This window comes from Caenorhabditis elegans, chromosome II (genome assembly GCF_000002985.6).
Source record: "Caenorhabditis elegans chromosome II".
Classification (NCBI taxonomy): domain Eukaryota; kingdom Metazoa; phylum Nematoda; class Chromadorea; order Rhabditida; family Rhabditidae; genus Caenorhabditis; species Caenorhabditis elegans.
The window spans coordinates 12978161-12993964 of NC_003280.10; the positions used below are offsets into that span (position 1 = coordinate 12978161).

Consider the following 15804-nt stretch of genomic DNA (forward strand, 5'->3'; position numbering starts at 1 on the left):
TTTTATAAATTAGGTTTGTGTCGGGGGTGTGCGGCAAATCTCAAAATTTGCCGAGAGCGGCGAATTCGGCAAATTTGTCGAGCTTAACAACCGGCAAAATTGGCAAATTTGGCCAATTTGCCGCACACCCCTGGTTTGCATGAATAGAAAAAATAAAAATAATCCCCTCTGACAATACTTTTAAAACGTAAAATATACAAAGGTTTGGCACCTACATATAATTGCTGTAGAACATGTGGCAGAGAGCCTACATGCCTGCATGCCTACATGCCTACATGCCTACATGCCTACAAGGCTACATGCCTTCATGCCTACATGCATACATGCCTAAATGCCTACATGCCTACATGCCTACATGCCTATATGCCTGCATGCCTGCATGCCTGCATGCCTACATGCCAACAGGCCTTTTTTTTGTGAAATTTAGAGAACATTAGCTTACTCCCCAATTTCCCACATCTTGCCAATGCTTCACGGGTCCTCAAGAAGGCTTAGCGCATATCGGCAAATCTCAAAGGACACCTGTTACATATTATAATGATATCCCACTTGCCTCAATCCATCGATCCATTACATCCCTTGTCTTGTAAACCTGTCTCGTTCTCCTTCTCCATATATTCTCAATTATTTCCCTTCTCCTCTCTTTTCTGATGACGCAACACAATGAGCTAGGAGAACCACACGACGAGGTTAACGAGGTGCGGTCCCCTTTTTGAGGGCACTGTTTTTATTACGGGCATACACACAGGGCTATGTATTGCGCTGTTTCGTAATTTTATTGACTGACAATTGTATTGACCCGGACACACCCTTTGAGATAAGGATCATTATGGAAATTTGGGATGTAAGCGTGCAAAATTGCAGATTTTCCAGGGTAATCCTACAGTAACCTCGTCAAGTATCTACAACAAGTACTGCACACAACTTGATAGGCAAACATTGTGCATTTAGTTTGAATTTTTAAATCCGCTCTGTTCTCAAAGCCTACCCCATGCCTACCTGCCTACAAACTTACCTATCGTCTATTTTTATTGTTTGGCTTCAGGCACGCGTGTAGGCACAGGGCAGGTGTAGGCAACCTTAAAGGTATTCAGTCGTATTGAGGCCTACGTAAAAGGTATTAGAACTTAGCTTAAATGTTTAATACTATGATAGTACACACAATTTTAGTAAACTACTGAAAGTAAAGCTTCCATTCAGGGGTGTGTGGCAAATTTGCCCAACTTGCCGAATTTGCCAAGCGCTGCAAATTTCAAAAGTGTAGACTTGTCGAATCGGCCGATCTCGGCAAATTTGCCGAATTCGCCGTACTCAGTATAAAAAAAGTCGATTTGCCGAAAAAATTACAAAATTTGCTGCACACCCCTGCTTCCATTGCATAAAGGCACATCTTCGTGCCTACCTTATGTCTTCCTGCTTAACGAGCTTACCTATTGCCAAGTTTATGTCTTTTGGTTCAGGCGAAGGTCCCCTTGTAGGTTTTCAGGCAGGCATATGTCACATCGAATGTATTCAGGCAGGTATAGGTTTCTTTGAAAATTTTCAGGCAGGCATAGGTTGACTTTGAGGTGTTCAGTTAGGCAAAGAACACCTCAAAGGTATTCAGGCAGGCATTGATTACTTTGAAAAATTTCAGGCAGGCACAGGTCACCTTGAAGGTACTCAGGCAGGTAGGTAGAGGCTGACATTTTTTACTTACAAATAAAACGCTTCAGTACCGACTGAACCATTACAAATCTCCTAGTCAGAAGTCTATTAAGACTTGAAATTTGTAAAATTACAGTAACCCTATAAGAACTTACCTAACCTCTGAAATTCTCTACCGTTCTCAACTTTCCAAAAACCCTCTCTTGCTACAGTAACCACTATCTTACGGTAGCACAGCTTGATCTACCCTACTGGAGCAGTTTTGAATATTAATTTTTTCTTTTCTATTGTCAACACCTAGGTGGCCACTGTTCCGCAATTTTATGGTCCATTATTGGGTAGGATCAAAGCGTAGTCATATTCCTACACACCTTTGAAGGTTTTATTATCCGATTGACAGTAAAGATAAGGAAATCATTTTGAAACGTTTTGCATAATGATCGTTTTTGCAACCTAACTTTGCAAATCAAGCTGGAATTCCTTTTTCCTTATCACCTGGAATATCAAATATCATTGTCTGGAACAATCAACTGATAAGAGCACTTGAAGCGTCAATAAACTAACTATGTTCGGCGTTCTTGTTCTTCTTATCACCTATTGATAAGGATAAAATAAATAAACAGAACACCTGTGAAGAGAATTCAATTAAAAAAATAACACAACGAGCCGCGTGTTCAGACTGATAAGGAGCCGGTGACTGGAACCAATTCACTTTGCGGGAAATAATGCGTGCTTTGAAGACAAGATAGTTGATAACAAAAGTGTCCCCTTTGGTAACAGGTTGTGCCAGTTTTCAATGCCACTGATAGGGACGGTATGAGGTGGTTTCTCCATACCTTTGCATTTTTACAAACATCGAAACATCGAAACGATCCGCTACCGTGAAATTTACATGGAGACACTTGATTGATGGATATTTCGGAGAATTGAGGTAAGAGGGTTTTTCACAATTTAGCATCTTGTTTATCTTGTAAATCTACGCTGAATTAGGTTGTCAGAGATTTCACTTCAAGTTGTCAGTGCGCATAGGTTACAAAATTTTATATATTTTATACCGTAATCTTCCTAGTTGAAGATCAAAACAACAAAAATCCATATATGTACCTGCAAATCAACCTACGCCTGCCTCGTGCCTACACGCGCACCTATGATTTTTTGACGGTTACCAAATATAAGCTTAAGCAGCTCTTTTTTTACAAAGTTTTCGTGACCAGACCTTCAATTTAAACTGGCAAGCTTTGATTAATTAATGTTTTTTTTAAAGTTTCAGTCATTTCCACATTTTCCAGCACACACATTTCCAATTTGAAACGAGTAAAATTGGCGGGAAACAGAGGAAGTCATACATTTTATACGGGATTTTTAGATTAAGATCATCGCAAAGTTTTCGGGGAAAAATCGGGAAAAAATCATCATAGCCTTGAGAAAATCAAATTGAAATGTGTGAAATTGCAAACATTTGGAAATTATAGAACAGAATAAACTAAAAAACTCGATAAAAGTTCCGATATTAAACTTATAAAGCTCTACTGAAAAAATCCCTCTTGTTTCAAACTCAATATATAGCAATAGTTTAACTATAGGCCTGCTCAGTAGGTACAAAAAAGCAGGCTCGCCACGTGCCTACACGCCTACCTCAAGCCCAAAGCCTACCTATAGCTTACCTAATTATTTTCTTAGTTTTGTATTTTCTTTTCAAATATTAATTGAACTGCATAAGCCTATTCTATTCCAGAAGCAAATATCTGAGTTCAATCCTAAATACAGAAAATAGGCGCGTAGGCCGGCAGGCAAAAAGTAGGTACGTAGGCATATAAATGAGCCTATCGACCTATAAAGATCTAGGAAAAGCTTCTAAAAAAATTCTCGAGTAAAGCCAGTTTCGAGAAATCTTGAAAATAAAACTGACCATTTTATTATGAGCAATTCAGCCTCTATTTATAAATTTTTACAGAATTTTGTTCTGAACACCAAAATCTGTTTAGAGGCGCACACTAGGTCTCACCACGAATCAAGTTAAAATTTCGAAAAACTATAATCCTGCAATCAAGGTGACGTAGCTTTTCTAAAATTTCAAAATGGGAAAAATTCCCACAAATTTACAAAATTCTCACATGTTTCCCAATAATTTCCCCAATACAAGCTGAATAGTACAGTTCTTTATCAACTAGTAGCATTAACCAAACTCTCACATATGATCACTGGCGCCGCCAATAACTCCGGACGGCGGAAATTCCGCGTAGTTACCCTTGCTGGCGCCTACAGACGTCTCTCAACTAATTACCATTGCAAAAGATAAACATGTTCATCATTTCCAGAGATAACCATCACCATCACTGTATGTGTATGTCCTCACACAGTCAACTCCTCACAGCAAAAAAGATTGGAATCTTGAAAATCGGTGAGTATCTAGTCTCGAGGTGTCAATCACCGGACACACTAATTGCCAAGGATTTCCCCATAGTTTTCTACACTTTTTTCTTTGTTTTCAAAAAACAATCCTCTATACATATTTGCACGCTATACAATTATGGTATGTTTATTGTGCCATTTTGGAGCCCAAAATGTCACAAGGGCGCCCAGCTTGACCTATCGGTTTGTAAACTGATAAGAATTGTGTTGAGATTGTGATTGAGAGAGTTGACCAATGCAATCTTACGATTGTTTGAGTGCGGAGGCAGGAGAAAAAATTTGTGGGAAAGTGGGGAAAGGTCGTGAGAATAAATAACTGTACATTTATTGAACAAAAAACTATTCAAATTTCTGAAAAACTGTCCATGATACCTTGATAACGTTGAAAAAAAAGAGCAGCCGACAAAAACCTGTTTTTGCAAAGTCTCATTTGTCTACGGCAACTCTCCCAATCATGCACCGTGATGGGAATACTGTAAGACTACGCGTGGTGCCAGGCTGCCCCATAACGGTTTGATCTACAAAAAATGCGCGAATTTTTTGCCCAAAAAAAAGTGACGTCAGAACGTTCTTAACCATGCAAAATCAGTTAAGAACTCTGCGTCTCTTCTCCCGCATTTTTTGTAGATCTACGTGTGGTTTAGTTGGTACCAGGATTTCCACAAGGGCCCGAGTTACGCCTCGGAGGGTGGAATTTCTAGTTGCTCCAACACGCTCCATCTCCAAATGCTTCCGTTCACCCCCACCCCCCCCCCCCCCACTATTTCCCTTATCACTAGTGATCCTTATCAATTTCCATTCAATCATAATTTCAAAGCCTCGATTATCATCATCAACCACCTCGTGGTCTCCTCGTATTCTCTTTGAACTCGGCGGTCGACCCCAGTGACGTGTTTTTTCAGTACCCCAGTCGGTACCGGCACAAGGTTGACACGAGAAAGTTTGCCCTTTTTGGAACAAAAAACTTCTCTGGCTTTTTTTCACTTTTTCTCACCTATTCTGACATCACTCATATAAAAGTTGAAAAAAACGACGAAGAACAGAGGAGAAGACGGCAAACATTACCGGTGATAACGTTCCCTTTTGTGCACTTTTTTAGCCGACTGACTGGTATGTATGAACTGGCTAAAAGTGCAGGCCTGATCTCATCGAGCTGTGGAATGGGATTTGAATTTGCCTGGCACGAACCAATTGAGCAGCTTATTGAGATGACATTGAGATGACAGGAGCACCATTTCCGATAAAGACCATAGTCCTGAATAGCTAAATAATTAAATATTTTGGAAATTAGATCAATTTTCAGGTAAATAGTTGATACCGTAACTTTAAGAATTCGATTTCAAAAACTTTGAATATTTTTCAAATTTCAAAGTTTCCGGACTATATTGAAAACTAATTGGGCAAAAATTCAGAAAGGTTAGAAACTTGAACATTTTAGAAGTATGAAAGCTGGGGTTCAGCGCAGGCACAAACATGCCTACCCGCCTGACTGCGGTCTAACCTATATTGGAGGATGCCTAGGCCTATTTTACCATTGATAATTTTTTTCAAAGGCCTACGGGCCTTGTAAGCCTTGTAGACACGTAGGTTTTTTTGAATTGAAAATTGAAAAACAATACACAACAAATTGAAAACTAGATCTTGAAATTTAAAGAAATACTGGTGAAAAGATCTCCTGGCTTTATTTTTAAAAAACAACGAATTAGGCAACATTTCTGAAAATTTGGAAACTTGAACACCTTAGAAAAATCAAACGCCTACCTGCAGGTCTAACTCATATTGGAGGAGACCTAGGCCTGGTTTACAATTGCAATTTTCGTAAGCCTACAGGCCACCTTCTAGGCAGGTAGGCTATTTTGAACTAACAAATGGAAATCTGTTAGTTGAAAGTTAATAGGGATTAAATTTTTGGAATACATTCTTCTTGAAATAAAATTATATAAGAGATTCTAGATTTCAATACAAACTCCAAAAGTAAACGCTTTCTGAAGTTTTTTTTTTTTAATTTCAGGCATCAGGCATCATTTCAGGCAAAATTGTGGCAAAATTTTTGATTTTAGCTGAAAATGAGCCCGCCATCACTTTTTTTGAGAAATTAACAAAACGTCTCATAACAAAATTCGGCAGTTTTGGCTCATTTTGGGTCTAAAAAGCAAAGTTTTAGATTTCGGTACTCCACCGCAAGGCGAGTGGCGCGACAACAAGATCCCCTCAAACAATTTCAAAAAAAAAAGTTTCAAAAAGTCTAGAGCATCATTATTTAAACCTGAATTTAATTCTACCTGGCACGACAAATCATCATCTCCGAGGGGCGCCGAAAACCGAACGACCTTCCATCATCATCACCTCCGTTCATCATTTCAGTCATACGCGTAGGTAAATGTGATTTTGTTTCTTCCAATTCAATCACGGAGGTCGAACAACACAAGAGGCCACACGCGATCCCCAGATTCGGGTGACAAATGTTGCGTAATTTACATGGAAAAAGTGCATGAGAGGGGGGGTCCGACCTCCCAATGCGCGAACGATTCTTTGTCTCTGAATTTTTTTCGGTTTTTTTTCTAAAAGGCATCGCTTCTTTTTTATCTAATTATTTGCCGTGTCGAAACACAATCACCACACAAAAAGGAAAAGCCATCTGTCAGCAGTTGGGGCACGATTCCCGCATAGTAGGAACGATGCGCACAGGCAGATAATATTAATGAGAGGAGGAGACGTTTGAATTCCCCTACAGAAGAATGACAGTTGGTTTGGCACATTGTTGAGTCCAAAAGTGGGTGCCATAATGAGCTCAAGAAGCCGAATAATGGAGAGACAGATGTTTTCGGAGAGATTTTAAAGGAGATCAAACAGTACTTTCCGGTCCAAAAATTGACTGGTAACAGTTGGCTTAAGAGCTTTTTGACCTGGCCGCAAATTTTATAGTTTTTAGTTTGGAAGTTTTGAAGTTTTGAAATTCAATAGAATTTGAAATTCGACTTTCTTACAGTTTGATTGAAAAAAAATGCGGGAATTTTATGTCCAAAAAATGTGACGATGCAAAATCTGTTGAGAATGCGTCTCAACTCTCTCATTTTTTTTCTAGATCTACGTAGATCAAACCGAAATGGGACACTCTGACACTAAATCCTTTGTTCTTTCAAGTTGAAAAAGTTTGATCTACTCAAAAATGAAGGACTCCGGTAGATCAAAAAGTGGTGGAAAAATTTTAGTGGAAATCGATATTTAATGTGTCTATTTTACTATTACATATTTTTCTAGCTATCTTTTCAATTTTTTGGTTTGCAACGGTTTGTTATGCGAGTTCAAATTTTTCCAAAAATTTTATTTTAGGCAGAAAAACAGTTTCTTGCCTTGCACTTGTACCTACGTCTTCTTTGATATGCCTGCCTTGTGCCTACGCCTTCTTTATGCCTATACTTGTTTTGGGTCGAAACTTACGTCTACCTTGCCTGTATATCTGGCAAAAATATGGGCCTACCTATCCATAAAACATTGATTTTTGCTAGAAGAATCCCATGCAAACCAAAATTATTTTGATATTCAAACTTCCCCGTTCACCTTTTTCATAATTACCGCAACCCAAATATCAGATAATAACTCTTAAATAATTATCCTATCACGCAATGCTCATAATTTCAACATGCCCCCAACTACGCAATAGTACACACACATATTGTAATATGGATATTGTTGCATACATATCTAGATATATATGTATATACTCAATTCACCTACGTCATCTTGAGCACCTGTTGCTCGACCTGCTGTCGGCTCGTGGGTGGCCTGTAGATCCGCCAAATCGTTTCTACCACCCTCCCGTTGTTTTCTATTTGTCCTACTGGAATTGACCTCTTCTTACGCAATGTGAGTTCTCCCGCTCTACGTCATCAGAGCACGCCAATTGCCCCATTCAACAACTACACACACCTATCTCAATCAGATCTTTCACACTCTCTTGTTCAAATATACGACTGGAAAGGTCACACTTTTCACTTGTCCATCATCAGATTAGTGTCGCATTAGAGGGGGAGATGGTGCGCGAAAACTGATAGCTGAGCCCTGCTATGATAGTCCCTTATTTGCCTGTGGGAATGTTAGGGGAGTCAAATGAAATATAAGAAGATGTTTGGAAGAAGAAGAAGAAGGTCAGCCAGATATGGGCAGCTGGCCGAACACCTGGTAGTACGTGTGGGATGGCGCATCCCAATCTCTTTTACTACCATAATTTTCTCAACTTTCACTTTTTCTACTTTTCTAAGATTACTTGAGTGTTAACCTTCCATATCCACCTCTCCCCGTTCCCTGCTCCGTCTGATTTGTTGCTTGTCCGGTACAATTTATGAGTTTGGGAACCCACCACTGTGTTCAATGGGTGGCTCCCAAAACAATAGGCCAAATGTCGTGTGTGTGGTTTAGTGTTTGGATGAACTTTTTAAAGGTGGTGGGGGAGAAATAAAGATACAAAAAAATATATATATATGCTGCCATGGGAGACAAATTTTTGAATTTGAAGGGTAGCGTAGATGTTTAGAAAATGTCAAAAATTTCAGTCCAAGACGAACTTCAAAATTATAGTAGGTCAAAAAATCACTTTTTGACTGTAAAAAAAATTACAAAAGACATTTTAGCCTTGACAATAAATAACATAATTTCTTATTATTTTTCCAGTAAAAGAGCCCCCGTAAGAAAAAATCCTATATATTAACATTAATAGGCGCTTTCAGGTGTAGCGTAGATGTTTAGAAAAGGCCCGAATTTCACATAGATTTTTGGACACTTTAAAGGAGATTTGGCCCTTAATATAGTTTTGGTAGTCTAAAACTACCTAATATATGATAAAACAGTCTGGATTTATTTTAAGATTTTTCAAAATTTTCAGTCTAAATTTTGGCAAAAAAAAACCAAATATATATGGACTTTTTCAGTAATTTCGAGCATTTCTACAAGTTTTCATCCCTATAATATATGAATACAAAAAATTAAAGCCTGTCAAAAAACTGTGAAAACCCACTTTTTAACTGTAAAAAAATTATAAAGGGTATTTTAACACTGACGATAACTAACGTCATTTCTAAATACTTTTCTAGTAAAAGAGCATCATAAGAAAAAATCCAAAATGCTCAAAGTATTTTAGGTGATTTTAGAGCATATCACAAAACTTGAAGTTTCTGCTGTATACTTGGAAAGGCTAGAAGATGCGTAATTTTCTCTGTTTTTCAAAATTTGATTTTTGTTGATTTTTGGAAAGTTAGAAGCCTATTTAGATAACTATCAAAATTTTATTGATTTTTAAATTTCAATTAGTTTTAACACTTTTTTTTTAAACATATTACCCAAAAATGTTAATCATTCTGAACGTTTTTATTTTTTTTTGCCTTATTGACACCCTTTACCTGTCTAGACAGGAAAAGCTGCTAGTACCCTCCGTGTCTCCCGTTAACCTTGGAACTTTGCCAAACCGGAAGAGTGTAGTGATTTTGACACCTTTCTTTGTCAAGGACGTAATTATCGATCCGCAGTTTGTTTTTTTTTCGTGGTCCATAACTGTGCACCAATCAATATTTTAACACCTTATGACCCCCGCCAACCTCTTCCCAATATTGCAATTTGCCGACTGCTGACCCAGTATCCCGCTGTCTTTGGGTCATCTGCCAGCTCGTCGTCGTTCAGTCAGCAACATCAGCGCAGAAGTATTTTTCTTCATTCTCAAAAATCCCAAAACCCCCCGTCTTCATCATCATCACCTTCATTCCTTCATGTGCCTGGGGGAGACGGCTGGCCCTGGGGGGAGGTGGGGGAGAGGGTGCGCAAAAACTGGGCGGAGTCCCTGGCAGTCACCCGCCTCCGGTCACTCGACTGTCATTGCGAGTCAAGGTGCCGTACCTTGACTTACTTTTTTTTCTTGCTTTCTCTCTCCACTTGACAATTTTCTCAAATTCACTAACTTTTTGAGATTTAATAATAAGCATTAATAATAAATTCCTGAAGTTCCATTTCCAGATGGACTTTGAGTCGTCGTCGGCTGGTCCGAGCACATCTTACGCAGAGGAGCCATGCACATTATCGATGCTTCCTCAAGTTTCAGCAGTTTTGTCGGAAACATCTATTACCGAGGTAACATTTTTTTTTCTGGTGTTTAAGTTGTGTGTGTGTCGCAGTAGGAGACTTGTCCTTCTCTATTTTTTTTTGGTAGATTTTTTTCGGCAAAATTTTGACACCTTTTTCGTCGCCCACTCTTTTTCTCTCCCTCACGCTTAATTTCTAATTTTCCTCCAAGTGAAAAAAGATAAGAATCTTCTTTTCGAAAATCTCGACCACTTCATCTATTCAACATGTATGTACATAATTATTGATTTTCAATTTTAAATTTTAAAGTACAATTTTAAAATACAATTTTCAATTTTCCAGTCAAATGTGAGCTGTCAATTACACCCATCTCGATCGGCTGCTCTGAACGATAATGTCCGAACACTGATTTATAACCGTACGGATCCTCATATTCAACTCGACATGCGAGCCTTCTATAACTGTATGGAGTACGAGGAGGCGCTACAGCCCAACTATCACTACTTCACCGGCGTTCAGGAGAACATCACGCCGTTTCATCGAGAGCAGGCGATCGATTGGATTTACGACGTGGCAAAGGAGGAGAATTGTGATGGCGACGTCTTCTTGTTGGCTGTTTCGCTGATCGATAGGTTTATGTCGGTGCAGAATATTTTGAAGCATGATATTCAGGTGAGTATATTGAGTATGTTTGGAATTTCACCTCTAGTGTTAGAAGTACATAAACTAATCCTCCTGCCTCTCCTCCCATCATATCAACATTTATGAAATCAGACCCGTTCAGATGATCGCCGGAGTCGCGCTGTTTATCGCCAGTAAACTGAAGGCCCCACATCCGATGACCGCGTCGAAGATCGCCTACTACTCGGATAACAGTTGCCCCATCGATATGATTCTTCAGTGGGAGCTGCTCATTGTGACGACACTTCAATGGGAGACCGAGTCGCCGACGGCGTTCTCCTTCTTCGACTTTCTCGCCTCAAGAATCCCACAGATTCACAACATGAGGGGCGACTTTCAGACAGTTGTGCAGAAGTGCCAAAAAAGTGAGTTTTCATTTCTTTCATTCCACCTAGTCCAGTAGTTTTTTTTTTGTTCCTTTCACTCCCCCCCCCCCCCCCTGGTGCCCTGGCGCGTGTCATTTTTCAATCGGAAGGGTGTTCTTTCTCCCGTCTAATCTCTATAAAATCGAAGTCGTTTTTTGGATGATGTTGTGTGTGTGTGCGTCGCGTGTCCCCCATTCTTTTGTACTTATTGCCGGCGGTGGGCCACCCATACAGGGTTCCCGGGGCGAAAAAAGGAAACAGAGACAAGTTTTTTTGATGGGTGGTCGTAGGACTGTGCGGTAGGGTCGGGCGAGCGACACCGTTGCATTTACATAATGTGGTGGAAGGGACAAGAAAAATGAGATTTACTAGGATATTTTTGGCCGGGATGAGGGGAGAAAAATAGCTTCTAGAAAAGAAGGAAGAAGCCTGTTTTTTTTGCACTTTCCATATTGATTCATCATTACCAGCCTAATTTAGCCTAATCCACCTCCACCTAAGCCAAATCAAACAAACAAGTTTCTTCTTTCCAGCACAGCAGGTGGGCTAGTGGGCCAGTCTTTGTCTAATGAGCTTAAGTCCTATCTCCCCAAGGGAAAGTGTCCTACCTATCGAAAAAAGTTCATCTTAGACCGAATTGAATTGAGGAAAATTTCGGAATTAGCCTATGCAAACAGTCCAAAAGTTGTTAGTTGTTAGTTTTTGCGTACGGCTCATTGGTCATTTGACACGCGCTGACCTAGGTTTTAGCGCCTTTGTTAAGGCTTCCCACCCCCCAACTACAGATATAAGATACCAAAAAGTAAGTGAGTCAGTACCAGGTACACAAAATTTTGTGCGTCCTCTTTGTTCTCAAGCCGTCCTCCTCTGTGGTGACACACTGAGACGCTAAAAAATGACTGTGTGTGTGCGCGTGTGTGTGTGTGGGGTAGTACAATTTTGCAATTACTCTTAAGAACATCTGGGTGAATATCTGAATTAGAAGAATATGGCTGTAAATAGTGACATGACAGCCCAGGTGGCCCGGGTTCAATTATAGATAGCTATCTCCCGGGCGGCATGGCTTGGGGGGTGAAATTAGTGGGCTCTTAGGGAAACCGTTTAACTGTTGCGGATCACTTGACACCCGAAACAATTAGAAGGCGACTCCCCTTAAACACATGTCGCTTTAATCCCGGCGGTTGAAGTGACTTCAAAGAATAGGCTCTACAGTAGGCAATACCTTTTTCAAAATGCCCTTGTACCTATTGCCCAATGTTTATTTGAACAAAACTTCCGATCGGCATCGCCTTTGGCAACTTGATAGCGTGATGGAATGCTCTGATCGATCATCTCGCAGTGTTTGCCCCCCCCCCCCCCCCCCCCATATCCTTCTGCCTTAATGGATGTTCAGTTATCCAAACGGATTAGGAAAGTTGTGTCCACCTGGCGCGTGCCTACCCGTTGATTTATACATTTGGAAGATTTGGGCTAGATTATGAAAGAATACCGTGTGTGTGTGTTTGTAGGTATGTATGTATGGGGGTGAAAAGGAGTGAAATCTGCGCTTCTTGATTTACGATGACGAGCCCCCGTGATGTTGTGCCTGTTGTTGCGCGGCCCTCACACACAAAGAAAAGTTATGTCGCAATCTGCTCTTCCAAGACACCACCGATGACAAGGGATGTATATCATCTACATTAATGTTATGACAGTATGGGAAGGGTCATCTCTCTGGGGCAACTGATGACATTTGAATTTGAAATTTGAATGGAGATCATCGTATAATAATGAATGTTTCATCAGCCAAGGCCTAATTGATTGACAGTGCCCCCGTAGTGGAATTTGAAAAGGAGCAGCTGAAGAAGGAGTCATCAATCGTTGGACATCCGTTTGACCGATATATAAATTCATTCGCGGTCGATTACTTTTTTATTGGGATTACGGAAGCGTGTGCCATCCTCATTGAGGAGGATGAGATGCTTCCCAGATTTTCAAATATCTTTACATCATCACCATCATCATCATCGTCTACCAGCTGTCATTTCGGGCGGTCTATTCAATTATGCAACATGACCGCGCGATCCTACACATACTGTCAACAGGTGCTCGAGGCTTAAAAGGAGCATAGCCTAATTGCGCATGTTTGAATGGGCTTCTGGTGATTTTTTTGACGCAAGGCATTGTGAAGAACGTGTGATGTCACAAGCGGTTTGGAGAGTCGGTTTTGAAAAAGGAGTGTGAAATTACATGAAAATAGCACGACGACCTTCCTCTACAGTAGGCAAAGTTTATGTTAGCACAAGATAAGCGTTTTACCTCTCTCTCTCTCTCGGCAGCCAGCCCGTTTCAATTTCAAAATTTTTGGCGCGTCAGACCCCTGGAAGATATGTATGAAGGTGTGAAAACGCGCACTTTGAGGCAGAGAGAGTTCCACTGATGTTTCAGACGCCCAGACACTTAGAGACTTGTTCGTAGATAATCATCTATGTCCTCCACAGCCACCCTCTTCGATTTTTCTTAATGATTGAAATCGAAACCTTGAGGCGCGAGCGAGCGAATGATTGGCAGAGGGAACAGTGATGAATGGGCCAAGGGGGGAGAAAAGATTGAACTTAAATTTTGGAATTTTGGAATTTTAATGATAAAATCAATAATATGAATATTGGTTTTTCAGTGCACAAACTTGCCACCTTATTCCCATCCATGCAATGTGCAATTGGCCTCTACTACGTATCGAATCTCCCAACACAGAATAAGGAGCTGGCAGTAAAGATCAAGGATCTCTTGGCAAACATGTTCCAGTTGGAAGTGGTTAGTGAAAAAAAAATCAGCACTTATAATTTCTTATCTAAACCTTTTCCAGAACCTTCTCGACTCGTACATCCCGATGGTGCAGCGTTGCATGAGCACAACGCCAATCTACACATCAGAAGATGCTGAGAAGACGGAACCGACACCATCCGCGCCGGCCTCCACTCAAGAGCCAGAGGCCTTCCAAGAGCTCAAGGAGCTCAAGGAAGAACCCCTCCCAACTCCACCACCAGAGGAACCTGCCTTCCAGAAGCTTGTGCTCCTCGAGCCGATCCCCCTCTCCGAGCAAACTCCATCAACTCCCCTCAACGACTCGGGCTTCTCGTCTGATGTCTCCAGCCCCGCATCCTCAGAGAAGAAGCGTCGTCGGAGCACAGACTGGTTTGAGGAGGACTCGACGCCGCCGAAGATCTTCAAGACTTTATGAACATTTGTTACCCATTATTTTATGCATTGTTTAGCTTCTATGTCGATTCGAAACCAAATCCCAAAAAATCTCAAAACACATCCAGTCTTCCATTTTCTATGTAGCTTTTGCATTATTTCCTAAACTTTAATTTTTAAACCGGTGTTCCCAACAAATCTTCCAGTTTATTATTCTTATTATTCTGAAAAAAATAATATATATATATATTAAAACATTTATTCTAAGTTATTTCCACCTCCCTCCCCCTCTCCGAGAGTTCGGATGTGCTCGAACCTTTTGTTGGATTTTCCTATGAAATTCCAACTGCTTCCTGGTTCTTGTCACATCCACGACTTCGTTTGTGATTAGTCAAATCCTGCCCAAGCCTCCTCCCAAAAATTAATCATTTCTATACTAGAATTCCCACTTGCTTCTTTCATCTTTTTTCCAGATCCCTCTTGCTCAATTCGCTTCCTACACCCAATTCTGATGACCATTGAAATTACTTGTATTGTACAAAAATTCTCGCTGTTTCGATGATTACTTTTTTCTATTTGTGAAATAATAAAGATTCCCCACAACCACCAAACATATATTTCACTATTTACCCGGAATCACCATATGACGTTGTTTGACCCTTCGAGGTTGTGACGTCACACAGACCCCCACTTCTAGAGTTGCGTCAAACTGCAAGCTCGTGAAGCGAGCACTTATTCAAATCTTGACCATAAGCGCAACATACATTATTAGCATCTGTTGATGACGTTGAGCTTGCGCTAGTAGAAGATCAGAGATATGTGAAGCAGGTGGACGGGCCCCTTTTTTTATAAAACAGTGCAAAAAAATTTGTTTCTTGTGACGAAATTGAATTTTTTCCAGCAAATCGGCAATTTCTGTAATAATAGACAAAAAGCAAAGTTATCTAAAATCTCCAAATTGTGCTTGAAAATCGGAAAACCGCTTAGTTTTCATCTGGAACTTGTCTAGAACTGGAGAAACACGTGGCGTCAGTGTGTCCCATGTCGGTTTGATCTACGTAATTGCGGGAATTTAGACGTAGACTTCTGAACTGGATTTGCATGGCTAAGAGCGTGATGACGTCACATTTTTCTGGGTTAAAAATTCCCGCATTTTTGTAGATCAAAACGTGATGGGACAGCCTGGAGAAAGTTTTTCTTACAAGCCAGAACACCTACAATTAAAAATTGCCAATCTGTTATAGATTTTCAAATTTTTCAAAAGTTGTAAAAAATTTATTGGAAAAAAACCTTCTTATCAATTTTTCAAATATTTTAAAAGCCATAAAAATATTTTTTTAAATTTTTAGCAAAGTCTCAAAATCTAAGTTTTGTTTTCAAAAATATAGAAATTTTAAAATTATTTGTTAAGTTTAATGTTAGAAAAGTTCGTGATGACATTAATGATAATGAG

At 40.0% G+C, this 15804-nt stretch overlaps 1 protein-coding gene and 1 non-coding gene across 2 annotated transcripts; one reads left to right on the top strand and one right to left on the bottom strand.

Annotated features, from left to right (window-relative positions):
- Positions 1-10062: 10062 nt before the first annotated feature.
- On the top strand, positions 10063-14957 carry cyd-1 (G1/S-specific cyclin-D; the record flags this gene model as incomplete). Its single annotated transcript, NM_001383975.3, has 5 exons — positions 10063-10176; positions 10471-10800; positions 10913-11174; positions 13831-13967; positions 14020-14957. 5 exons carry the CDS (start codon positions 10063-10065, stop codon positions 14392-14394), a joined length of 1218 nt encoding a protein of 405 aa, NP_001369816.1. The 3' UTR covers positions 14395-14957.
- On the bottom strand, positions 11306-11489 carry Y38F1A.12. The gene has a single exon (NR_051813.1). It is a non-coding gene; the product is annotated as an Unclassified non-coding RNA Y38F1A.12 (non-coding RNA).
- Positions 14958-15804: the final 847 nt, after the last annotated feature.